This window comes from Cyprinus carpio, unplaced genomic scaffold (assembly GCF_018340385.1).
Source record: "Cyprinus carpio isolate SPL01 unplaced genomic scaffold, ASM1834038v1 S000006694, whole genome shotgun sequence".
Classification (NCBI taxonomy): domain Eukaryota; kingdom Metazoa; phylum Chordata; class Actinopteri; order Cypriniformes; family Cyprinidae; genus Cyprinus; species Cyprinus carpio.
In genome coordinates this window covers 913,702-940,717 of record NW_024879306.1, presented here as the reverse complement: position 1 = coordinate 940,717, position 27,016 = coordinate 913,702, and the positions used below count along the sequence as shown (strand labels likewise).

Here is a 27,016-nt window from a genome sequence, read left to right as displayed (position 1 = left end):
CTTTAAATGATCAGTGATTAATTAAAAAGGAGGGAAATACATGTGACAGTGATTTCCCACAAGCAGAACATAGGAAAAACATATCGTAATGTTTCTCCAAATGTTTCTTCCCCAGACAGAGTTTGCACCGGGGCTTGCCGTTCAAGGCCTGGCATTTGATTGATGTCCTAATAGAGGCCTGCTGCCTCTCTGGAGGCTGGAAACTCAAGCTTCTCACCACCCCGAGCACCAAATAAACACAGCTGTTTCATCAGCATACCCAGCTTCCAACGTAACAGCAGAACAGAGGAAGGCAATCATTTAATAGCTTGTGTAAATCTAGCAGCTGTCTATCAGAACAGAGAGCAGAGAAATGATATGCAGAGTCAGCAGGGAATTGTAGCGATGTAAGTGATTAAGTGATTGTAACATGGATGAAGGAGGAGCTCAACTGATGTCTGTGCTGAGAATCAAACTAGATTCTGGAAAGAATTAAAAAGAAAAGGAAGAATGGATGGATGGATGGATGGAAGGAAGGAAGGAAGGAAAGAAGTAAGGAAGGAAAGATGGATGGGTGAACAGAATGAAGGATGGATAGATGGATGATGAAAGAGATGAAAGAGAATAGGGGAAAGGAATGAAGGCTGGATGATGAAACGAAAGAAGAAGAGAAAATGGTGGATGGATGAAAAGAAAATGAGAAAAGGAAGGATGATGGATGGATGGAAGAATGAATGGAAGAAAAGTAAGGAAGGAAGGATGAATTGGTGAACAATAAATGATGACAGATGAATGCATGGATGGAAGGCAAGACTGAAAGGAGAAAAGGTGGATGGATTAAATGAAAGAAAGAGAAGGAAATGGCAGGAAGGAAGGAAGGAAAGAAAGAAGAAAAGAAAGAAAAGAAAGAAAGAGAAATGGAAGGATGTATGGATAAAAGAACATTATACATCAGACTGCATGTAGCCCTTCATGCAAATTCCCAGCAATTGGGACATTTTTGGTGTGATATAATTACACAAATATGCTGATAAAAAATAACAGTCATAAACTTCACACTTTGTTTGTGGTTACAGCATGCCGGAGGGAAAACAGAGGCTTTATGTTGCACATTTACAAGTACTTAAACATTTCTTTTATACGACAGCTCACCTGCAGGCCAAGAAGCTTCTCGCTGGGTTTGATGTGCCTCTGAATCTCACAGGCCACGGGCTGGATAACTTTAATACCGTCCTCATAAAACACATAGAACATGTTTCCAATCCCCAGACCTGTGGTATCACATAGATTAAATTTGTTCAGGGCTCAAATCCCCCCAAAACAAGGGTATCTTCAACAATTACACTAACACTAATCCTCTACCTGAATCCAGACATCACTAGACATCAATATTGTAAATTGAAACACAATGCCTTACTTACCTTCTTCTCTCCACAGGATGGTTGCCACTGTAAGAGAACATCAAAAGAAGACTCATGTGAGAGAAGTTTGCGTGTACTCTACTCATCTTAAAGTTTAAAAATCCATCCCACCAGAGATACCAGATGAACCTCACACTTCTGGCTATAAAAACCTCCCACAGATTATTTGCAAACAACATTTGTATTTTTTTTCTATTGTGGTTTAATGCTGAGAGTTGTGTTTGAGTTGGCCAAGTAATTATAACTCTGCAAGCCTGAGAGCTTATTGATTTGACCGCTCATGGTCTAATCAATACTGTGTCAGGCATTGTACATTGAGGTCGGCCTGCAGGGATTTGTACATTTACGCACATTCATCACCAACCACACTGGTCATAACAGAGAAACAATGTGCATTAGGGTGCAAGTCAGAGCTTAATCTTTGCATTATAAGCATGATTATTTTACCCATAACTGCTGGAGCTGTGACTAGTATTTACCTTTAAAAACACTTAAACTTTGGAGATTGAGATCAATGCCTTACTACAATGATCAAATACCTTTAAAATGGGTCCTTACGGCAAGCAAGCGGCTTAGCAAAGTGTCCATCTGAAGCATAACCAAAAAATATCACACACCATTAACTGCCTGAATAATTCCAAACGCATTCTAGTACCCCCCAGAATAAATTGGATAATAACTACAATAAAACACCCCCATTAAGAAGAAAATGATTCCTGATGGCCTCAGCATTTGTGCTAAAAATAACCAATGATGGCCATTACACAAAAAATGACCAATATGCCATTTTTTATGCTTGTGCAAAGGATCTACTGTGTAAATATGACTCATTAGCATGAAAGAAAATCATATTATGCCAAGGGTATTTATGCCAAATTCTCCATCCTATTACTTCTGACGTCTGTTTCACTAGTGCAGTTTCTAGTGAAGATGTTGACCTCCAAAACGTTTCAGCAATCTGATTCAATCTCTCAAAGTCAGCGAATCAATCTTCCACAATTCACCTGTGCTACAATCCTCTACACCAAGCGATTTTCATTCTGCTCTCTCCACTTCATCAGGGAGACAGGATAGAAAAGTAACAGAGCTAGAGTTAATCTTTAAAAAGTCCTTAGTCAATGTTCTTTTTCTATGAGTTAATGCAATTGGCACAATCTAAAAGACTTTTGTGAAAAATATTGCCATTGCATCACAACTGATGAGGAAATGTAAAAAGGACTCAGGAAACATGGAGTTCCACTACAGTATGAAAGCAGTAGGGAGTGGTTTGGAAGAAATGGATCTATGTAGAACGAGTCTTTTCTAATAACACAGAGTATGACACAATTGCACCACCAGGCTGGGAAAATAAGAATCCAGAAAGAAATAAGAGGTTGCTTTAAATTGGTGCAAGGACACCGATGAAATAAGGAGTTTCTATTTGAGTGAAAACAGTGTGAAATAAGTTTCCTCTGTTGATCTGGTTACAAAGAAATTCATATTTTGATGTTTATAGAGTTTTTCATGTTTATAGGACACACCCGTTTATCTTCCACTTTAGGTCCCTCAGCATGCCATCAATTACCATACTATTTTTGTGCGTGTTGATACTAAAATAGAATTTATTCTTAATCCGTGTAAAAAATCTAACGTAAAAACTGAAAGTGGAAAGATAGCTATTCTTTTTTTTAATTTAAACAATTTAAAAGTTTGAAAAATCAAATATAAACAAAAAGCTTACTGAAGGCTTTCAAAGCTTTTTAAAAACGCTGCCACAAAGAACATGATGTAAGGTTTTTTTACTGATTATTTTAAGGGTGCACTGATTGATACTTTGTATTGCATAATTTTGCTCATCCATCAAATGGTTCAGGTAGTGGAACAGCGGCTGTTGTTGAAAAACCACAAACATTACCTCATGCACGCCCCCCCTCCCTTTGGACCCGTGAAACTCTATGGTTCCCCAAACCAGAGTCACATTTCAGTGCTGCTGGTGGGAGCTAAAGCAGTGGTACAGTGTGACTGTGAATACGTAACAAATCGAAGGGCCAGTGTTGGGTTCACTCCTAATTTAGGTCTCTAACACAATTGAAAAACTCATCAAGGACAAATGCCTGTGGTCTGCGTTTTTCTTCTGCGTTTGCCTCTCTGAATCCTTCATGGACCTATCAAAGTAGTCATGAGTTGAGAATGCAAACTCTGTGTTCGCCCTATCCACGCTACGGCTCCGTTGAGCAAATACTGCATAATTAAAAGAGAAACCAAAGATTATAAGTATGACAATTATGAAGACACTATAAGTGAATATGCCTATATAAACGAATTGACGGCAGTTGTTTTAGTAACCTTGTCCCACTTTCTACATTTGGTGTGTAGCGTGTATATGTTATAGGAAAAAAATACTGTGGCCCTGTATAGGTTTGGAGGTTTCCCATGCTGCCCTTACAGGAAGAGTGAACTAACCTTTTTTTTCTGGTATTGCTTTCTTTAAACTTTAATATAAACTCGAACAGTCTTTTGGATATTGAGGTTAATGGCCTTCAGGTATAGGGCACCACCTAAGCGAAGGGGTGCTGGCTGAACTAGACTCCAACAAATGCTTGTGATTGAAAGAAGGAAAAGAAAATAGCCACTAAGTTCTGCCTTTCGAGCAGTGAGTACAGATGTGTACGGTGCCCACCTATCCATCCAAAACCCGGCCGTTTAAAACTATCTGTGCACACACAGGCTGTGGTCAGGTTTGGTAATTATACTACTAAATTAATAAGAAAAAGCACTCCAATTTTAGCTGAAGAATCTGAAGTCAGCATGAAACTGAAATAAATAATTAAGCTTCATCCCAAATAATAACATCTCTCTCATTAATCACTCTCTCAATTTGCGCTAACATCCATATTATTTATTTTCTTCCATGCACAAAAAAAGCATTTCCATGCAACCCACTTAAAAAAAAGTTTACAGTGGCCTTTATGATTTAACTATGCGATTTTAAACTTTCTTGAAGAAAGCGCTGGGTGAGAAAAAAGGGAGCCATATTTACTGCAACAAGCTGTGTGTGTGAAATTTCTAATAATAGGGAGCTGAATGAATGGTTCTGAAAAAGTTTTCTGAATTAGGAATAAATGATTCATTAAAAAAACTGAAAGAAAGAAAAGGGCCACAATACTGGTACAATGCAATTTTCTTTAGACTTACAGCTCTGTGCCACTCTAAGGCTTCGGTTTCTCTACTCTTTATAGTCTGTGGGACAAGAGCAAAACCAAACAAAATACATGGTGTGAAATGAATAATTCTGACAAGATCCCTACAATAGTAGCCTAGACTGGTCCTGATTGAAAAAACTAAATAACTAAAAAACACACAGATATACTATACAATAAATGGCCATTTTAAACCATCCCATTTGGCTTTGTGACGAGACTCTGCTAACATACGAGGGTTTGTGTTTTGACTGTGAAAATTGTGGGTACTCAGAAGACTTTTGTTTCTTCTGCATCGGTTCCGTTATTTTCTGTTCACCATCTCTCTGATAACACGGAGCAAAACATGGAATCCTATAATCAAACAAGCACACAGCTGCAGGAGACCACATGGAAGAGCAGCACTACTATTGTTTTTATAAAGTTTTGCAACCAGGTGTGTTTATCTGCCACCAGCCTTTAATACTTGGCCAGGTATCTTTTTTTTCCCCTTTGACCAGACAGCAACAACATATTGTCTCTCTTCGTCTTACACGATGAGCACAATCACACCTGAGTGTTTCTGTTTTAAATCCTGGTTTAAATCCAGCTCACATCTGCTTGACATTTCCACTGAAAAATATCTGCCGGGGACAGTAGAGGTCTCACTCAAAATTTGATGATAGTAACTTGGCTGCAGGAATTGCTTTACTACTTACTTGAATCAGGGTGTGTGCATTGTTTTTACAAGGGGCACAGTTTTTGCTTGTCAGACTGTTATTTAAAGCCTAAAGGTGAAGTGTGTCAAGGCAGTCCTACAGTAAATGGCACGTTCAACATAATGTTGCCAAACACTGAGGTTTCCCAAAAACCCTTTTGCTCAAGCCAAAAAAAAAAAATTACCCTCTTGATAGATCACAATACATTAAAACATACTTTTCCTCTTTTGAGGGAACATTGAATACAGAATGAAAGAAATAATTAAATTAATCAAAAGTGAGACAAGTAAAATACATGTTACAAAAGATTTATGTTTTTTTACAAAAAAAAAAAAACACAAGTTTTTAACTTTTTCTAGAGGTTTTTTTTTATTATTATTTCCTTGTTGGTTTTCTATGTTGCTATTGAACTTGGATTTTGGTTCACTTTTAGCAGTTTGCGTTGTTTGTGTATCTTTGAAATGTTGGTTTATGCTTGTAAGTGTTGTTTTTATTTGTTAAGTTTTACCATTGTGTGTGTTTTGTATGTCAAAGTTATTTATGTCACATCTTTGCAAAGAGGTATCCTCAAGCAGGTTAGCTCACTATTGTGAAAGCATCCATCCACAAACGGATATGAATAAGAAACAAGTTTATTGATTAATCTTTCATTGCAATTTGCTTATTGTATATTATAGCTGGAGCATCATTTTATACAAATGTTTTCATTTTGTCAAAACTTCTGAAATGACTAGATCAGAAATTTGATTATGAATATACAAGATCAAAGAAGCCCAAAAAATGGGATCACTATTATGGTGCCTTCAAAACAATTTTCAATAGTAAACATCTAAAATTTCGTCACCCGTAGCACGTGTAAAGATATAAAGTTATACATTTATAATGTAAATTCACAGTAAAACAAGAGCAAGTAAATTACGTCATTTAGCATCATTCTGCTGTTCATTCACAGTCATTTTGCATGTTTTGTTTTCACAACAACCTTTCTGACTACAGTAATATATAGTACAAATAATTACGCTTCAATGCCTGTAAAATTCCTGGCAATTTTTTTTCCCAGTGTAGAAAACGTGTTTTTTTTTTACATTTTATTTTAAATAAAGTGAAAGTCGTGACATTTGCCAAGTATGGGTAACCCATACTCAGAATTGGTGCTCTGCATTTAACCCATCCACACGTGCACACACAAAGCAGTGAGAAGTGAACACACCATGAACACACACTGGAGCAGTGGGCAGCTATATCCAGCGCCTGGAAGCAACTGGGGGTTCAGTGCCTTGCTCAAGGGCACTTCAGCCTTGGGTATTGAGGGTGACAAAGAGAGGCGCTGTTCATTTCATCCCTCACCCACCTACAACTCACTGCCAGCACCGAGACTCGAACCTGCAACCTCTGGGTTACAAGTCTCAACTCTATAAACCATTAGGCCACAGCTGCCACAACCTTGTGGTGATTATCGTGCGACATGAAAAATTCTTACCGATCCCAAACTTTTAAATTGTAGTGTATATATAAGAAAAATGAGCCACCAACTTCCACACTTGTTTTTTGCCCTTTAGATGTATGATTACTTTTATCACACCACACCTACAACCTTTCAGAGGCTGTAATCGCCTCACTGTACATTCAACAACCAACACACAACTTTGTGTTTATGAGTCCTAGCTTTTACTGTTTCTGTATGAAGGGGTCATCTTCTGTAAACAAAACGTCATTGGATTTCAGGCATTGTGCTGTACTGTATACAAAAACCACATTATCCCATCATAAGTGTACCCCAGTAACAGAGGAGAAATGTCATTACACAAAGCTAAAGCAGCATGCTAAAGGCTCCCTGATATCAATAAATAGAAACATTAAATGCATGGTTGGGCACAAGCTGGAAATGTATTTGCCGGGCTGGTGCGCTCTGTGGAAGCAGGGAGCCATGTATCATCCCAGGCTTATGGGTTCAGAACCTCTTGTGTTGCAGGAATAATGTAAGAGGAAATCCCAACTGACAGTGCAGTGATTGTTCCCTCTCAATGCACATGAAAGCAATATACATACTATCAAATCCAACCAAATCCAACAAATCAGAGTTACTCTTGACACCACACTAATGTAATGTATTACATAGTATGTAACCAAAGTATAAGTACTGGGTTCCATTTCCACACCCTAAACCTACCCATCTCCACCCCTGGATCACATGGTTCCAGTTACTCTTATACATATGTTGTTACAAAATGTAGTTATATAATTCCTGTTACACGGAGTACTTAGTTTAAGTGAAAAAAAGTGTTGTTACCAATGTCCTGTTAAATGTTGTACTTACACAAACCATCCTGAGGGTTGTTACATGTGTGTGTAGTATACAGAAATATTACAGCTGTAGATCCTATGTACCAATGTGTACTTACACTGTGGTTACATACTACGTACACATTTAGTTACTATGAAAGTGCACAGGTATTAGGGACACTTAATATAAAGTGGGACCGAAATGAATAATGCAGTTGATAATGGTGCAATAATAGTGCAAAAGCACCATTAATGTACGGTATCATAAAACGGGTCCATCTTACTTGCACAAGCTATACAATAGCTTTATGTGAAAAAAACAAATCTTCTATCACTGAAAATGTTGATGCCCTACATCTACTAAAGAGAACTCTAGAAAGTTCATAAGATAAATGATAATGTTTGAATTGGAAATAAATCATTCTTTTAACTTGGGTCTTTTCAATGAATCTAACTGATTGGTTTAAATCACTGACTCTATAATCCAGTTTCAGTTTATTGTAGGGCAGTGTTGTTACTCTTATCAAAAACTAAAACTAAAATAATTTTTCACTAACTAAAATACAGCTGTAAGCATTTTACGCATTTTATTTTACATTAAATGATCTGTTAATCATTTGGTAATATTTAATAAGTTCATTAGTAAACATTAACAAACCCGTTATCTCACGTTTCTAGCTATTTTAATATATTAACTAATGATCCATTAAGCATTAAATTATGTTTGTTAATGATTTATTAATGAAAGTTATTACAAAGTGCTTCCAGATATAAATATTAGATGAAAGAGTCAACTTGCCTTGTTGCTTTGTCAACTAACTGAAATAAGTTAATATACTAAAAATACTAAAAACTACATAAAAAATGAACATAATATATATATAAATATATAGAGCATACTATAATAGTATATAAATAGTACTAAAACAATGCTGCTGTAGGGGAAGATTATCATTCAGTATCAACACAGACCAAAAATATATCATTGACTTCAAAACACTTGGACTATAGTAGCCATTTGGACTACTTTTATGATGCTTTTTGAAGATAAGAGCTGTCACCATTCTCTGTAACAGCATGAAAAAAGCAACCAATGTACCAACAAACTGTTCCTTTAAAAACCAACAATGATGTTACTTCTGTGTCCAAACGTAAAATATATTTTAATACAAATGATTTGCGATGCCTATGAGAATATTCTCTAACAGTGCATCTCTACTCAGGCAGATATCATATTAGTCTGCTTGTGGAGAAACCATGAGTGAGTTGATCTACAGCGAGTGTTGATCCAGACAGCTGGAGGTGTTCACCTGTCAGAGAAGAGATCAAAGGGTCTGGAAGAACTGACTCCAGATCGGTGGGTAGAGCAATAGTGAATCTGTGTAAAATACTGTCATCCATTATGCATGCACACAGACAGCACTGGCTCATGTTGTATGACCTGTGAGGAAAAACTCTGGCCTTCTGTGTGCACAGTACATTGCTCTGTCATATCTCGCTAGACTACAACAGCTAGACCTCTGAACTCAGTCTGTGGACTACATATCCCAACACCTCCACAAACCCATTAGAGGAAATGTGACCCGATGAGTGTATGGTGACCTGTGAGGTTACTCTGCATCCTTCACTGCCCAACACTTCATTGGTTCAATACAAAAAAAGTACTACTGTTTCCACAAACATTTTTAACATTGCTAATAAGAAGAAATGTTTCATGAGGACAGAATCATCATATTAAAATGATTTCTAAAGGATTGTGTAACATTGAAGTAATTAATATCTGCTAAAATTTTAACTCTGACATTAATAAATGACATTTCAAAAATATATTAAAACAAAATGATTATTTAAAAATTGTAATAATATTTCACAATATTACTGATTTTACTGCTTTTTTTAATCAAAGAAATACAGCCCTGGTAAAAGTAAGATACTGCTTTCAAAAACATCTTTAAGAATCTTACCAACCCCAAGTTTTTGAATGGTTGTCTACTAAGGTAGTGGTACTCAATTCCAGTCCTCACATACCACCGCTCTGCACATTCTGTATGTATCTCTTAGCACTTCAGATGTTTGTTCTATTCGAAGGTAAGTGCCCTGCGAAGTGTTCACAGGATATTCCGCCATGATTCCAGTGCAAAGGGAGCATATATGAGAGGTACAGAGTTTACAAAGGTACATTATGTCACACTTCTCTAGTAAGTTTTGTCTGTGTGTGAAGACGTTGCAGGCCGTGGCCAAAGCGCAAATCCATGAAATAATAAATGTTCCGAAGTGAAGTAAAACAGATTTCCCATGCTCAGGGAATAGAAAGCAAAGAACACTGTGTAGGGACCATGTCAATCAGAACACAGTCCAGGAACTAGAATTGAGAACCACCGGTGCTAAGGGTTACATCAGCTGGTGGTTGAGAGAACCAATCAAATTTTTTCATACATTTCAGTACAGTGTGCCATAAAACTGCTGACAAATATTGAAATATCATGCCTGTGGGACTCTTCTTCCATTATTGCATCTCCTATCATTATCTAAAGTTATCTGAAGTTTATAAACTATTAATGTTCAGTCTGATGAATAATGTAAAAGAAACAGGAAGTGAAGTTCCATTATAAGGACAGATGGGCTGCATTTCATGACTTATACATACACGTTTTCGAGCGGAGTCCTCCACGAATAGAGAGGAGATGTCCTCGTCCACTCCGGCCTCATTACGGGCAATGCAGGTATAGGCGCCGGTGTCCTCAAAGTGGACGTTACTGATGTGCACCTCGCTCCCGTTAGCTGGAAATGAAAAATTGAAAAAAAAAAAAAAAAAAAAAAAAGAATGAAGGAAAAACCGAAGTGAACTTTTCCTCCATCACTTCTAAATCACATCAGACAGAAAAGGCTCTATTTGTGTAAGTTTTTTAATGGGTTTGTAAAAAATGTGTTTGATAATGGCTGAAACATTTATAGCATTCTCAAGTTGTCATGTTAGCTAACAGGGTATGTTTGTTGATGAGAGGCCCACAGGGGGATTGTGGGATTGAGTAAAGATCTAGATCTAGATCATGACAAACATGTCAATCACTGCTACAGGTGCAACCAGCAGGGCAACACGGGCTATATAAAGCTTCTTCAGAATGACAAGATCAAGTCTGCTTTTGTGAAGATATGGGTACATTTTGTCAGTGCAAAATCAGCTAGTATAAAGGCTTTGTTTAGAACAGTACTGTCATTAGACTTGGAAATTCCCTTAATTCTAATTCAGAACTGGTTTATATTTTTGAAATGTTCCATTAATGGTTTGTACATACATACATTACATGCATTCTTCCACCGATGTAGACAGAATACTATACTAAAATACTCTGACCCTAAAATTTCCTTCGCTACTTATTAGTGCCTCATCAACCGCTACTGAATCTACAAACAGATGAGTGGTCGGATTACAGAATGAATGACTCTTATGAGTCGGTTCTTTTTAGTGATTTAAATGCTTACAGCTTACAAGTAACTGTGAGACTGGATGTTCATAAGACAACATTATGCATATATTCAAATGGACTTTAAATTGCTACCACATTTTCAAAAGTTTGGAATTTTTCAGTAAGATCTTTAAATGTTTTTGAAAAAAATATCTAATATTGCAATATCTAATGCAATATAATAATATAAAATCTCTAATAAACTATCTTATGCTAATCAAGGCTGCATTTACTTGATCAAAAAGGCAGTAAAAACAATTATTATAAATGTTGACAACAGTTAAACTGCTTAATATTTTTGTGCAAACTGTGATACTTTTTCAGAATTTTTTATTGAACAGAAAGTATTTTTTTTTTTTTTTTTTTTTTTTTTACAGTTGATTGAAATAGAACATTTTTACATTTGATTAAAATATAAAGAATTTTGTCTACTCTGACTTTTGATACGTCCTTTCTGACTAAAAATTTTAATATTTAAAAACCCCAAATGTTTCAACGGTAGTGTATACATAATGTCACCTCTAAAAAGACTGAAAAGTCATTAAAAGGTCTGTACAACACACCTTTATTATTAAAATTTCATATTTCATTTGGAAGTGCAATTGCATTTTTCTTCCCAAATATAAAAAGATTCTTGAATAGAACCATTAGGAACCAGAATCAAAATGATTTAATTCTTTTCAATTCCCATTCAAATTGTCAATATCCGTGTGAAAGTGTGTCATTTCTGTGGCATTAGCAGCATAACTGTTTTAGTCATAAGAAGAAATGCCCAGTGGTTATTTGTCTGTACCCTGAAGTGTAAGTTGTTTGGAGAGTTTTGTGGTGATGTCCATGCCATTCTTCAGCCATGAGAGTTGTGGGTCAGGGATGCCCTCAGCGTAACGCAGACTGGCTGTGACCCCTGGCTCACGTGCCTGGCTCTCAGGGTACACCCGGATAACAGGTGGCACTACGAAAAAACAGAGGAAAGAACAAAATTGTAAACAAAGTGTTTTTGCTTATGTCTACAAGAAAGTTTTTTTTTTTTTTTGCCTTTTGAATTGTAAATATCCTGCATATGCCACCAAATCATCACAGATACTCAAATGAGCTTGAGAGGACAAACTGTTATTAATATTAAATAAGACATTTCTCAGGAAAATAAAAAAAATGCAAGCCAAGCATGATGATGTTGATGATAATAATAATAGTAATAATAGCAATAATAATGATAAACATCTTTATTTAACCAGTTCACTTTATTTAGACCTCTATATGAGAGGGAATGGGAGAAATAAGAGAAAATGTTTGGGCAGTGGTGGTGGGGGCACCAATTTGTAGCACGCAAAGGGGTTGATTTAATAAAAAGATTTGCTTCAAGGCACAAGGAGTAGAATCTGACTCTTAAGCTCTCTGGGACTCAGACTATTTACTGTGGAGTTGAACTCACGATGGAAACGCAGAAATCATTTAGTGTAAAAATCGCGAGGTCAGGCCCTTGTGGTGTTCCAAGATCAGCTCATTGATAATGAACAGATTATGATAAACAGTAAACCATGTGAAAATGCCATTCATGAAGGAAATGTAGGAAAGCATATCAGCATATCTGTGATACTGAGTATGAGAAAGAAAGAGCACTTAAAGGATAAATTCACTTTCAAATGAAAATTTCCTGATAATTTACTCACCCCCATGTCATCCAAGATGTTTATGTATTTGTTTCTTCAGTCGAAAAGAAATTAAGGTTTTTGATGAAAACATTCCAGCATGTAGTAGACGTCATGGACTCCAAACGGCTGAAGGTCAAAATTACAATTTCAGTGCAGCTTCAAATGGCTAAAAAATAAAAATAAAAGTGTATATGCTATAACACTTTTCTCTTACTTCTGCCGACTGTCAAAACCGGAAGCCGCTCGTGGTGGATGACGTAGCATGTTGGTGTTGCGTGATTAGTGACGAGCGCAGAGAGAACAAAACAAAATGCCGTTCACGGATTAGAACCACAAAATGAGGATTTATTAAGGAAAGTGTCGGAGGATTTAATATAAGCCAAGAGGAGAATGGTTTTCCTTTGCTTAAGTAAGGAAACGTTGTGGTCCTTTTCTCATACATTTCCAGAGGTGCGCACGCGACCCATACGTGCTACGTCATCGTTTTGCTAGATAAGACCCTTATTCATCATCTAGTATGGTTTATAGCCATTTGAAGCTGCACTGAAACTGTAATTTTGACCTTCAACTGTTTGCCGTCCATTGAAGTCCACTATATGGAGAAAAATCCTGGAATGTTTTTCATCAAAAACCTCAATTTTTCTTCGACTGAAGAAAGAAATACATAAACATCTTGGATGACATGGGGGTGAGTAAATTATCAGGAAATTTTAATTTGAAAGTGAACTAATCCTTTAAAAGTGTTCTGAAGACATACAAATATGTAAGGAATAAACTGGAATTTAGGTAATTATTCAGTTTTCATTTTTTTTTTTATTATTTATTTACGTTTTTTATTTGTTTTTTTCCTAGCAATATCTGGCAACACTGATCGCCGGCACTTAAACTGACAGTAATTAAAAGAGCCTACAGACATGTTCGTTGCTGACAGGATACCACATTCGGTAAGGCAAACATTTATAAAAAATAATAAAAAAATGTTAGAAACATTATCAAACACATTACCAAAATCAGTAGCATTTATCTCTAAAGTTTTTAGTGTGTATAATGAGTTGTATTTGTAGGGGTTATTATGGCACAATTCTTAACCCCACCCCAGACCTCACTAATTTTCAAAACCTGGCTACGGCCATGTGGACTTGTTTTTTGCACCATGTTTTGCAGCTTGACAGATTTGGTTTCTTTTTCACTTTCATTAGCCAGGATAATCTTCAAAAAACCTTATTTTTGTGAAAAAAAAAAAAAGATAAATAATAGTGTAAATAACGACAGACCTTTCATTTCTGGGTTAATAATCTTTCATTAAAAAATTTTGTTTAAATGAGCTATGCTAAAAACACATAAACAGTGCTCTCTCTTTCTTATTCTTTATGAAGCTCAACCTAGAAATGCTAAAAAAAAAAAAAAAAAAAAAAAAAAAACCTTACGAAATGACTTTTTCTTTCTGTGTGTTGTACCTGTATCTATCTTTATGTGTGTATTATTACCTGGGGATCGACATGAGATTGTCCCCTGTGGTGAAAACGCATCAAAGCTGACAGCTCTATCACAAAACTTCTCATGGGCCCTTTTCTCCTGCAATCTCCCTCCTTTTATTCCTTTGCCCTCCTTTTCTTTGTTTTCCACAGTGTTGATTTTCTGTGAGAATAAGCAAGTGTTTTGGCTCAGCAGCGTGTAAGTCCGCCATCACTGGACCGGATAAATTTTCTGTGTGTATTTTGTTCCCTCCCCGTGAAATTGAGAGTCAGATTTATTAGTTTATGTTTGTCTTTGTCTTTGTATGTGCGTCAGTGCTGATGAAGCGTTCAGTGTTCTCAATTAGAGTTTCCTCTCCATTTCACCACCTCTGAGACTCAGAAGGTCTCTGTGAACCTGTCCAACCCCTTTCAATTTCCCAGCTAACAATCCTCTCATAAATCTTTGTGCTCTTCAGGGTTTTTCAAAATAACGGAAAATGACACACCACACCCACAATGTATATATATAATATTATATATAATATATAATATATATATATACACACAAAACACACACACCCACCCACCACACATCACAGAGAGGTTTTTTAATGTTTTTCTTTTTTTATCTGTTTTATTTCCCCCTCAGTAAACAATCATTCAATACCCTGCCTGGAAAAACAAAGCAACATCATTATATATTGTCATTATTATAAATAAAAAGGCGCTAAGGACAACTTCGAAAATTGAAATTAAATTGAAAGCCAAAAGGTTGGCGGTCATTTCCATCTGCCGTGCAGGAATTTAAATTAAAAATTGTTTGTCTGCTATAGAGAAATGTAAATGCTTCAGCTTAAATTAAACTACACAAATGCAATAACAGGAAAAAAACAAAAAAAAAAAAAAAAAAAAAAAAACATCAGCCAACTGACTGAGGACTGAGTGAAAATAAGACCAAAAAAATTCCAATGCTCTTGGTAATCAGGAAGCATAATTAAGTAAGGAGGAACATTAGTACCCTTGTGACTTAAGACACAGAAAGGGAACATGTGTCATCTCCTAATTTAATTTCCCATTTCCTCCCGCTCTGACCACGATTAATTGCTAGGCAACAACTCCGAAGGCAAGTTCAATTGTTTTTTTATCCAATTAAAAATGTGATGTTATCATTTAGGGCCATTTGATTGCTCTGTGTTTCATGTGTCAATGAGAAATGGCAAGGGAAAAGGTAGCAGGAGTTAAAAGGAATGATGAAAAAAAACTTATATTTTGATCACAGAGGACAAGGAAGATGCTAAAAGACACTTTGACCTTCAGAAGAAAGTAACACCGGTTGCTGGAATGAAATTATGAAAAAAAGCATAGCGTCAATATTCATAGCAATAAAAAAAAAAAAACAATTAAAATGAATATTATTAGTTGTCAACTTGTACTTACATCTCACTATCACTGTGCTTCCAGTGAACATAAATATTGAGCGAGCAGTACAGTGTATGTTTCATTTTAGATTCCTTTCATTGTTTCTTTAAATCTAACGGATTATTATACTGTTCTCTGGTAAACTTGATTGTGACTGGTCTATTTTGAAAGTGAATGTGTTGTACCATTACATACCATTAACCTGCAGGGTGTGTGTTTGGAAAAGCTGCTCGTAGCCGTCCGCATGGCAGGTGTAGTTGCCCATGTGCGTAGTGGTCACCTTGGTAATGTACAGTGATCCATCATCTCCGAAATCCTGTTAAAAATACACAAAACTAAACCATCACCGTGACCTCACAGAGTGAAAGATTACGACACACAAGTGCAAAACAACAGCCCAGAGCTGGAAATGTCAGAGTGTACTCCTATAATCAACATTAGTTTTGAAGGCATAAATCTGCAAATAAAAAATGTGGAAGTGCAATCAAGCATTCAGATTCTGGACTGCAGAGAGAAAAGAGAGCAGCTTGCGGTGAAACTCTGTGACACAGTGAAAAGAAAACACAGAAGGACTGAGAGAGAAAGAAAAGGAGAACGAGGACAGTTAAAAAACAGGGTAATCAATAGAGCAGATTGCAGCGGACATTTGCATCAGTTATGCTGTGCAGGCCGTCATAATAAAGCTACTACATACACCATTTATTCCTCCAACACACTGTTTCTGTGAGAAAAACACATTCAAATTTAAAGGTACAGTCCAGCCAAAAATGAAGAATTGCTTTTGTCTAAAACAATGAAACTGACTATATATATATATATATCTATATATATATATCTATATTATATATATATATATATATATATATATAGATATATATATATACAAAATCTTTGTGTTGCTGCAGGTGAGTTGAACAATCATAAGGTTTTAAATGATTCTGGGATGAGAGTGAATAAATGTTTTTTTTTTTTTTGATGAACTCTCTCTTTAAAATGGGAGCAAGTGAAAAATGATCCCCAGTTTATTTATGCAGAAGTTAGCGAACATGTAAATCTGAAATGGAAAATTAGGTCTCCAAACCGATAAAAGAATTACATACAGAAAATATGCAAATAATTTTGACTGTAAACCGATTTATTAGTTTGCTAAGAAAAGCCCCCAAATGAATATAAAGACATACATTATTTTGCCAGATAAAAGAATTAACTAGACAATAAAACTACTGTTTCTACATAGCCACATAGTTCTAACAGCACCAATCAATGAAGAACAGCAGTTGGCTGTGTGTAAGTATGCACGTGTAAGGATGTGAAACTTCTGCTCACTACGGGCCACCAGCCTTGATCATGCAATAAACCATGCCCTTTTCCTTACACTGTGCTTATGTCTTAATAAGTGAAAATAGCAGTACAGAAAAAGAGCATTTTATAAAGAGGACAAAACAGAGGAGCCTCTGATATGAAATAAAATCAGATCAGTCATTTAGTCTAATAATAAGAATAGAAAACAGAAGACTCAGTGCATAGTGCAACAAAGCAGTATCAGAGACAAACAAAGGGCTGAAGAGAAACATCATCAATGTCCAAACAAAACCCCACGAAGCTAATGAATTCAAACACCATTGTTTTTAGAAGGTCAGCTGGCCTTTCCTGACATCCTGATGCCCAGGAACTGCACAAGTATTCTTTCAAGGACGATTTCAGACGGTTCTAATTAAATATGTTAATTTTGATTTAATAAGGCTTCAGAATCTAGATAAAGCCAGATAGATGCAGTATGACTGAAAAAACTTGGGACACTCACATGTATGCACACAAAGCCATAGTGAATGGGAGTAGTTATTGGGAGAAATAAAAATAAGGAAAGGCATGCAGAAATAAAGTAATAATAAATAATAAAATAATAATAAAAATAAAATTCACTGAGCTTAACAATATCACCCAAACTATACACTGATAAATAGTAAACTAAACTAATCTAAAAAAATAAAATGTGCATGCAACATGGCTTGACATGACAGACATAATAACATTAAGTGCTCTGGGAATTAAGGATAGCTCAAAGGTACATTTGAATGTTTTTCTGGTTTAGGCCAGGAAACTCTTCTGTGCTAAAGGATTGTCTGTGGCTTGTAGAGCTGCTGACATTTAAACAAGCTTTCCTCTGAGTCTTTAGATTATTCATGTAGATGCTACCATCTTTTGCGAGGGTGCATGTCCCGTGTCTGGCTGATATTGTGGTAGGGAGTGCATGGTGAAAGTTCTAAAGATGGATCTTGGCAGCCACAGACTCCTTCCTCATTTAAAGGCCTCATAAAGTTTTTAATGCATTAAGGATGACACAGAGGCCATGGTTGACTCAACTGATGAATACCCCAGTGAGCCAAGCTTTCAGCTGGTCAAATATACCACACTCTCAATCGAAAAAAAAAAAAAACAGTATACTGTAACATAAAGAAATATGAACAGCTTTACTCTAGATTATATGCCATAAAAAAATAATACAAAAATATATGATATTTAAAATAGAAAATTAAATAAAATAAAAGTCGAGGAAATGTTCAGGATAATATATTGATAAGATAAACAGCAGTTTTGGGTGAATACAACACTTCTGCAAACTCTCAAAACTTATATACTAAATGATATAACACTTAAATGAAATTGTATTGCATTTATGTTAGACAGTCCCAGTTTCTTCCCTGCAGCATATCCCCAGAGAGACATACAATATGCTCTATGCTGCTTTCATTTATTTAAGTACTTCTGTTTAATTCTTTTGTTAACCGTGTGGGGTCTTTTCCTCTTAAATGACTTTATTTCATATTGGCTCAATCAAGCATCATAAAAGACTGCCAAACCATTTAGTTTCTCTTGAGTATCTTCTCTCTCAATCCTAATTTACACTAATGTGTTTTCTATTGAGTTGTGGCCGTGTTGAGTGATGTTGCGTTACAGTGTGAACATTTAAAACACTCACTCCATATCTCAATATGGTATCACGGGGCCAGATTCCATCAGCCTGGGTGGTTAAGGTTACTGTAATAAATATATATTATAGCTGGAGCGTGGCACAACTGTAAAACATCTGAGAACTCAGAGACTTTGGAGACTTTCATTTTGAGCTCTTATTGTATTATTTATGGGTTTCTTTGGAAATCCCACCTTGGCCTTGATGTCCTTTGTTGGATATTTCACTCCAAAAGCGGTCGGGTAAATCGAGTGGAAATCAGATTAGAGATGAAGTGAAATTTGATTAAACATAGAATGAACCCACACACCATTGTCATATCATTTTCACAAACAAGCTTGTTGAACGTGCATTTGCACTTTTGTGTGTCGTTTATTCGATTTACATAGTTGCCTTCGCTACTTGCTTTCAACAGTTTTAAAAAGGTCGCTGATTGAAACGCTTTCCAGATGCCTTGTACGTACAGACACTCATCCGGGTAAAAGCAGAGTGTGATAGTGACAAAAATAAAGTGAAAGAGGTGCATTACTCACGTAAATGTCCTCCAGCTCCAGCATGTTGAGAGCATTGGTTGTTGCGTCTCCAGATGATTGGTGGCCGCTGGTCTCCTGTGATGGCACATGTGAGCACAGTCACTCTGACCCCCACCCGTTACCGTGGTGGATGCTCAGCTTCTGGTCTTCAGGAAGGCTGAGCTGATAGACCTCTGAACAAACAACAGAGAGAAAGAGTGGTTTTCTTATCAGCTTGTCGCCAGTAAGATTGTTACTAGGTGTCACACTATCAGCTATAAAATCAATTCTGAGCTCACTCTGTTCACATAATTATTTTTTGAGATTCCAACAGGCACCAGCTACTGGAGGACAGGTGTATTTATAGTGAGAACACAAACGTGTTTAGGTGCCACATTGCATTGCTGATTGTGAATATCAGCTTCATGTGACACCTAGCACTTCATTAAAGCAATAAAGTGGACTACAGATAGTTACAAACAAGTTGACGTGTAAAATGAGAGTTTAAAAGAATGCCTTGTATCTATAGAACGATGGGCTGGTTTAGTGCTAAGTTGCTAACACAAATGCATCAATATTTACTGGCTGTGTAAAACATAATTAAAAACAAAAGCTGCTCTTGTTGTAGCAGCCCGACCGAGAAACCAAAATATAAAGGATAATTTACAGATCAAATCCAAACGTTCCCGGTTACTTAGCTGTAAACCTTGTGTCCTGAGAATGAGAAAGCGGAAACGAGATTCCTGCGCTGCTCAGCGCACTTGTTTAGGAAACGTCTTGGTATTGCCCAGTGACTGATGGCTGCTTGAATAATGGGTGTGTAACTGCGTCGATAGGTAGAGGTGAGCCAGGCTGAGTGTAATAATGGCCTCGGTTGATGACGTCCATCTGAAGCGCTGCCCGCATGTAGGGAGGCTATCTCATCAGATAAAGCCACAGGCGCATCAACATGCACATTTTGTCTGAAGGAGCAAGTCCTGGGAAAAACGTATATTTCAGTACGGACAATGCAGCGCAGCATTCTCGTTCCGGCTTTCTCGGGAACAAGGTTACAGCTAAGTAACCGGGAACATTCCCTTTCGAAAGCTCGTCGATGCTGCTTTGCTCAGTGCATAAGGAACGAGAATCCCACGCCGCCGTAGCTTGAAATGTCTAGGACCCCTAAGGTTGTGCAGGTGTGCTGCTACAAACCACAATAGAAGGCCTTCAGACATTGGCTTGTGATGTTGACTCAAGGACATGAGAGGCCGGAGTAGCATGGACATCCAAACTATATAAATCTTATGAATGTGTGCGGAGAGGACCAGCCTGCAGCATCACAAACCCCGTTGTAAAGGGGGCACCCCTTGCTAAAGTCAACTAGAGGAGCTGACCCCCCTTGTGGAAGGTGAGCTCCTAAGACCTATAAGAAAAAGAAGCTGACCATGGCGCCTCCGCCAGCCCAAGCAAATAGCATCCCCTGAGCCAAGTGAGGAACACTACGTCCTGCGCCTGGGTAGCCAGCTGCCTCCATCTATTCACCACCACCATAACATAACAGGCCGAACAGGGTTGCTCAGGAGAAACACAGCACTTCCCACTTTCGCTGGAAATCACGGGTGGGCAGTAAGGAAGATCCAACAGAATGGGAAGTGGGCCAGTCCTATAAGATTTCCTCCTCTGCTCCGAGGCGATTTCATGAAGGCAGCGGATGACGAAAGACCTCCTAGAATGGCCAGGATGTAATACGCGGAAAGGGAATAAAGGCAGGAAGTAAATCAGGGATAAAGGGATGCAGAATCACTTTCACGCTCCCTGGGGCCAAAGTCCATAAGCAGTGGGTGGGGAGATGGGAGCCAGAGCTGCCATTTCCCCAAATCCTCTCTTAGAAAGGGTGTACCGCTAGAAAAAAGCCAATTTTAGGGGTTAGAAGTCATATCAGGCGGCTGACTCTAAAAGGTTCAAAGGGGGGTTTCAGCCAGACCCTCGGGAACTATGGCTAAGTCCCAAGAAGGCATCCTTTAGGTCCTTTCTATAAAGCCTCAAGTCGTGCATGCCCCAAGAAGAGAAAGCGAGAGAGAGCAGAGGGTGTCTCAGGAAGTGGCATCCAAATCAATCAAAATGATGGCAAGCGAACAGAGCTGACCACATAGAGCCTTAAGAGTAGCAGGGCATGTGCCTGTTGACCTTGGACTTCTCTTGCCATGGGGGAGTCCAGAAAGGTGAGCAATATGGCAGTTGACCCGGGATCATTGTTTGTACCCACACCACACCTGTCAAAAGACACCCCATTTACTTGGCATAACTCAGGTCTGGTGGAGAGAGCCCTAGCACACTAAGGATGGGTATCAATAGCACTTGGCTGACAGCCCCTATTGGGCACCACCTGTGCCCTTCAGGGGGCCCCAGCATGAAGAATTCCCACAAGGTCAAGGGCCTGGGATGAATGTCCTCAGTACCCCACCACAGGACAGAAGAGTCCCTCTACCTCTCCGGAATCGAACCCAGGCGGAGCCGGCCAGAGAAGATCATTATCTCGAGAACCCGCCACCCCTGTTCATTAGCATATCAAGCAAGAGCCGGGGAGAGGCATAGGCTGAGGCAGGAGAAGCTCTGGCTGGGACTTCCGCGGAGGAGCAGAGAAACTGGAGGGGAAATGCAGCCTGGAGGCGCGGTCTGGGGCCGTAGTAATGGCATCGCCATCCAGACCCAGGGGGAGGCTGGGTGACTCCAGAGAGAAGTAGAGGGGACATTAGGCTGTCTGACGAGAGGCGAAGAGGTCCACCTCTGCTTAGTATAAATTTTCCCCAAATCTGTTCCACTACCTCTGGGTGGAGTTTCCATTCCCCTGTGGGAAGTGTCTGTCTGGACAGTGATCCGGCTCCCCACGTTCAAAGCAGCCCGAGATGTAAGCTGCCCTGAGTGACCCAGGAGCTTGTCCTACCATTTAAGAAGAAAAAAGAAAAATCTACCTCGCTATCTTGCCAAAACCAGATTAAGTGAGCGCAGACCCCCTGGTGATTTATATATGAGACTGTTGCTGTGTTGTCCACCCGTGCTAGAACATGTGACAGTCTCTCGATGATGGAGGGAAATATATTCAGAGCCAGAATATCACGGCCATCAGCTCAGGGGAGCCAGTGAAGTCTTGCCAATCAGGCTGACGCCAGCCTATTCCACTTAAGGCTGGGTGGCCATCCAGCCTCCCCAAAGCCCAACAGGAAACATCTAAATAGATTCTTGAAGTCTGCGACGTGACACAGTGCCCCTGAGTAGGACCCACGAGGCAAGGAACAGGGGTCCACTGATCCCACAGAGATGGGTCTCAGAAGCCCCAGAGCGCGTCACTTTATATTGCCATTTGAGGGATATTGGCTCCTGCGGATGAAATCCATCTACCGGCACAGCCACTGCTAGGAAGAGCAGGTGCATCACGTGCGTAGCAGACCCAAAAGGAACACTCACCCGTGGATGCTGGAAATGACCATGAAACCTAACATCTTCTGATACTTGAGCCCGAACAGTCGCGATCCTGGCCTAGCCTGACCTTGCTCATGGTCTGCTGAATATGGTCTCGATCCGAGTAGGAGACAGTTGTGGCCTGGAGCCGCAATCGTGTCCGAATCCCAAGCGATCCAGCGAGATAGAAGTGCGTGTCTCTGAGTCGGGACATGAGAACACTCTTCTCGGTCGGAGAGTCTCAACCCAGAGAAACTAGATGAGCTAACACGATGTCCCTGTGTTTCGATACGGCGCCATCTCTACGCTGATGGCAGCTAGTATCAGCCAATGCGTGCGATGTAATTCAAAATCACTGAGAATGCCCTGGGTAAATGTGGGCCAGCGCTGGATCCATGGGTTTGCCTGTGTCATCCCGCGTGCGGGGTGATAAGGCTAGGCCGAAAGGAAGAACCGATAACTGGGTATGCTTCGCCCCGAAAAAAGCGCACCTCACGGGAATTTCTCCTGTGTTGTGGCAAATCTTCTCTATGAAAATGTGAGTCCTTCAGCACTCGATCGTGATAAACCAATCGCGATGCGAATTTCTGCGACCACTGACCGTCTTGAACGGTTAAACATCTTGAACTTAGGTGCTCTGGTTATGCAGTTTAAGCCTCGAAGATCCAAGGATTTGGCCGCACTCCCCCCACCCTTTTTGGGAACTTCGGAAGTATCTGCGCTGTAATAGCTTCCGACTCTCTCTCTGTGGAAGAGGAACATGTTCTATGGCCTCTTTGCCCCGGAGAAGAGTTTGATAGCTCTTAATGAGACAGTACCTGCATCAGCTCCGGTTTCCACGGAGGTGGAAAAACCGCGCCCGTTGAAAGCAGTGAGAGGATGACGAAATATAAAAAGTGGATCCTGTATCCTACCCGTGCTGTGCTCAGAAATGCCATGCAGGAAATGCCTGGCAGCAGTTTCACGCGCTGCCAGACTCTCTCTGGGAGTCGGGTACCAATTTCAATGCCGCTTCCTTTTGACCCGGGGGATGTTGGATGTTCGTGTCCAGAATGATGCAGCAGGAAGTGCTGGAACATCTAATATCTCGGCTGGAAACCCCGCTTGAGAACACAGAAGGCGGTGAGGGGATGGAGGGGTTTTGTGGAGGGTATGTGAGGCGAGGCGAAGAAAAGCTCTCGGTGCGCGCCCCACCACCGTGAGGGACTACCCCCACCAGCCGCGGGTGCCATGGGCGTCAGGACTTCTTCTTCTTGATAATAAAAGTCCTGAGGTCTGGCGGGGGAGGTGCTGAGCCTGGCCAGACCTGTCCCCCAATCCCTCACGGGGGGGAGCCGCGGTCTGCCCAGCTCTGCTTTGCTTCTCCCTGATGGTTTTTGAGAGGGACGAGAGTGAGGCTGGGGTGGCTGGTGCGCCCCTCACCTTGAGGAGATCGCGGCCCGAGGAAGAGGCTGAGCATAGGCGGCGCTCTTCATGTTCTTTCTTTCCCTAAACCTGTCGGCGGCCGAGAGATTAACTGAATCGCCAAGAGCAGGCCAGATGGAGAGATAGGGGAGTCTATAAAAGAAACAAACGTTCCTTCTACTCTTTAATGCCGATCAAATTAAGCCACAGATGCCTCTCCGTGCTGAATAAAGCTGACATCGACCGGATATGGCGCTGACCGTCTGCTGTGATGCAGCCGGAGAAGTTTCAAATCTAATGGCTTCCGGACGAAGATCAATGAATGCTTCCTGCGTCAGGTGTAACTGCCTTACACTCAAGTCCTTCAATAGGTCAGCCTGGGTAATGCCTGTAAACACTGCCATGGTGTGCCGGTGCCCAGCGCCAGCCTGACCATGCCAACTTGATAAGCTTTACTTGCTAAGCGATGATGTAATTCTACAAGGTTTAGTAGGGAGAGTAGGTTTCTTCACCGAGGATGCAGATTCAGGCCGGAGAGAGATGGCTCATAAGCGGCTCTCTTCAACCCGGGGGCATCTCCGGATATCAGCGATTTTGCAATCCCACGATGGTGAAAAAAAGTCAACGCACCCCGTCGAGCGGCACAAAGATCGCGGGAAGTATATGGTTTGCTCCATGATCCTTCGACAGTTCATCGCGGAGGTCCTTCGAAAAAGGGGAGAGACTGATGTTCGCGGTCTCTCTCTCCTATACCACCCGACCAGAAACCTATCCTCCAGCTTACTAAGTTTGGGGGTCTCTGGTTGAGTGCGTGTGATCAGCTGCAAGGCCTTCATCACATGCGCGAGTAACCACCTCGGCGAGCAGGCTCCTCGACCCGATTTCCTCTCGCCGAGAGGAGCGTTCAGAGTGCACTCCTGCTCATCGCTCGTGGTGTACACGAAGCACTCAAGAGATTATATCATCCTCCTCGTAGATCGAAAGAAGCACCGGAGCGCGCTTCGAGATCGCGAGGGAGGAAGAGGCTGCGTGGATCTGGTGACTTTATAAAGCGAAAGAGGCGGGGCCATCGCTCGCTCGTCACCGCATGAGACCCGCCCCAGGAAGCCCTCCGGCGAAAAATAAGGTAGGTCGCAGTCCTGAAAAATAGCTGTCAAACGGCACGAAGGCTTATCTTCACTGAGCAACAGTTCACCAATGCTTTCCTTTTCGCCCGTCTCTAAAGCCAGCACAGCGTGCTCTTCTAAACTCATAAACAAAAACCGAAGTAATCATAAGTATCCAGCTCATACACATAGGGCGAAAGGGAGCATGGAGGAACACTAACACTTACTGTTTAGATTTAAGGTCACTCGTCACCGAAGATCTGCTTAGTAGCACAAAAAGAAATCTTCCTGGCAGCTTTTACATGCATAGAATGATCTGAACCAAACAAAGACCTGTTGATGCGCTGCCTGTAAGCTTATCCTATTGTATAGCCCGGTAATTTGCCCGAGCGCGCTCGGAATGGCGTCATTCAACGAGAGGCTATATTACCGCCCGGAGTCAATTCTATCGGCGTGTTACCACACACATTATTCACAGCTAGTCCGCGAACCGAAGGCGTTTCCCCAATGCGCTGAGCGAAGCGCTTGGCATGGAAACTGAAGCTTTTTCGAAAAGGGGAACTGGCATTAAACACACACACCGCGCCTTACGCCGCATGCATATGCGCTGCACTGCGCACGCCGCGCTCACTTGCTTTTACACACACACACACACACACACACACACACACACACACACACACACACACACACGCACACACACACACACGAGTATATATAAAAGTATATATACATAGCATTCATAAATATACAAAACAAACACACACACCTGGAACAGGACAAGGTATAACAAACAAAACCCCTGACCTCCCGATCTATTAATGAGCTCCATCAATCAGTTGTGATGCGCTTCAGATAATCTGACGAGCCTCTTATTACAGCTGAAGTCGCCTGTACTGCCCAAAGCAAAAGAGAAATGGCTGACTCAAAGCTTCATAAACAGCTCTTTCCCCATGATCATGACGGACTTGTGCTGCTTTAAGAATGCATATCCTGAAGTTTCACAAGTTTTGAAAGTAAGCTTGATTTTTACCCGGCCGTTCATTATGACGCTTCTATCAACTTAAAAATATTCAACTTAACATCTAGTTTGAATATAATTATCTTCACAGTCAAGACTTAACACGCACCATTAAATCCAAAAAGATGCTGTGAAAGATTTGTATACAGTGTAAGAGGAAGAATAGAACCAGGTGCAAAACACTTTCTTTTGGTCGATAATTAACAGGTAACGTCTCTTCATTTGCTTCTCAGTGGAGTTGTACCCTGACAGTTTGGGGTTAACACGAGTGCCACCTGCTCATAAAGCAGACAGCAACCAGCTTTTAAATGAGAGAGAGCTTCAGAAAAATTTAAAAAATGATGGTTTGTAAAAAAAAAAAAACACAAAAAACTTTTGAAACTGATTCTATCTAATGTAAAGATTTTTAAGTAGATGTTACAGCAGCTAATTTAATGTAAAAAAGAAAACTATATTTTTAAGGAATACCTCAAGGTTTACTACTTTAAATTACGACTTGCTTGCGTCAGCCTTGTGACGTTGACATACAGCCCCAAGTATGCGTAACCCACATACTCAGGAAATTGGTTGCTCTGCATTTAACCCATCCAAAGTGCACACACACACCAGTGAACACACACCCGGAGCAGTGAGGGCCATTTTTTGCGCCCGGCGCCCGGGGGGCAGTTGGGGGTTTGGTGCCTTGCTCAAGGGCACCTCAGTCGTGCCCCTTGAGCAAGTCTCAGTCGAGACTCGAACACCCCACCAACCTTAGGGTTAGGAGGTCAAAAACTCTCTAACCACTAGGCCCACCGACTTCCCCCCAAAAAGTTGATTGACTTGTAGTTTCCCCAACAAGACTTGACGGACTTGATTTCCTTGCCCATGATCATTTTTTTTTTTTTCAGGTTAATGTAAATTAACATTCATGCATAGCAGATGCACATAAGTGGAAAAACATTATACAAGCTGCAGCAAAACAATATGAGTAACATGGGTTGGGGTATCTCAAATGGTTCTTCAAATTAAA

At 40.0% G+C, this 27,016-nt stretch overlaps 1 protein-coding gene across 1 annotated transcript in view; it reads right to left on the bottom strand.

The window, feature by feature from the left end:
* LOC109101598 (follistatin-like 5) overlaps positions 1–27,016 on the bottom strand; it is a 107,309-nt gene that overhangs the window by 11,521 nt on the left and 68,772 nt on the right. Inside the window, 9 exon segments of the mRNA XM_042755402.1 lie at positions 1,132–1,250; positions 1,401–1,427; positions 10,204–10,341; positions 11,821–11,979; positions 15,751–15,871; positions 17,347–17,354; positions 19,056–19,092; positions 19,094–19,186; positions 19,189–19,232. Coding sequence (XP_042611336.1) covers positions 1,132–1,250; positions 1,401–1,427; positions 10,204–10,341; positions 11,821–11,979; positions 15,751–15,871; positions 17,347–17,354; positions 19,056–19,092; positions 19,094–19,186; positions 19,189–19,232 — 746 coding nt within the window.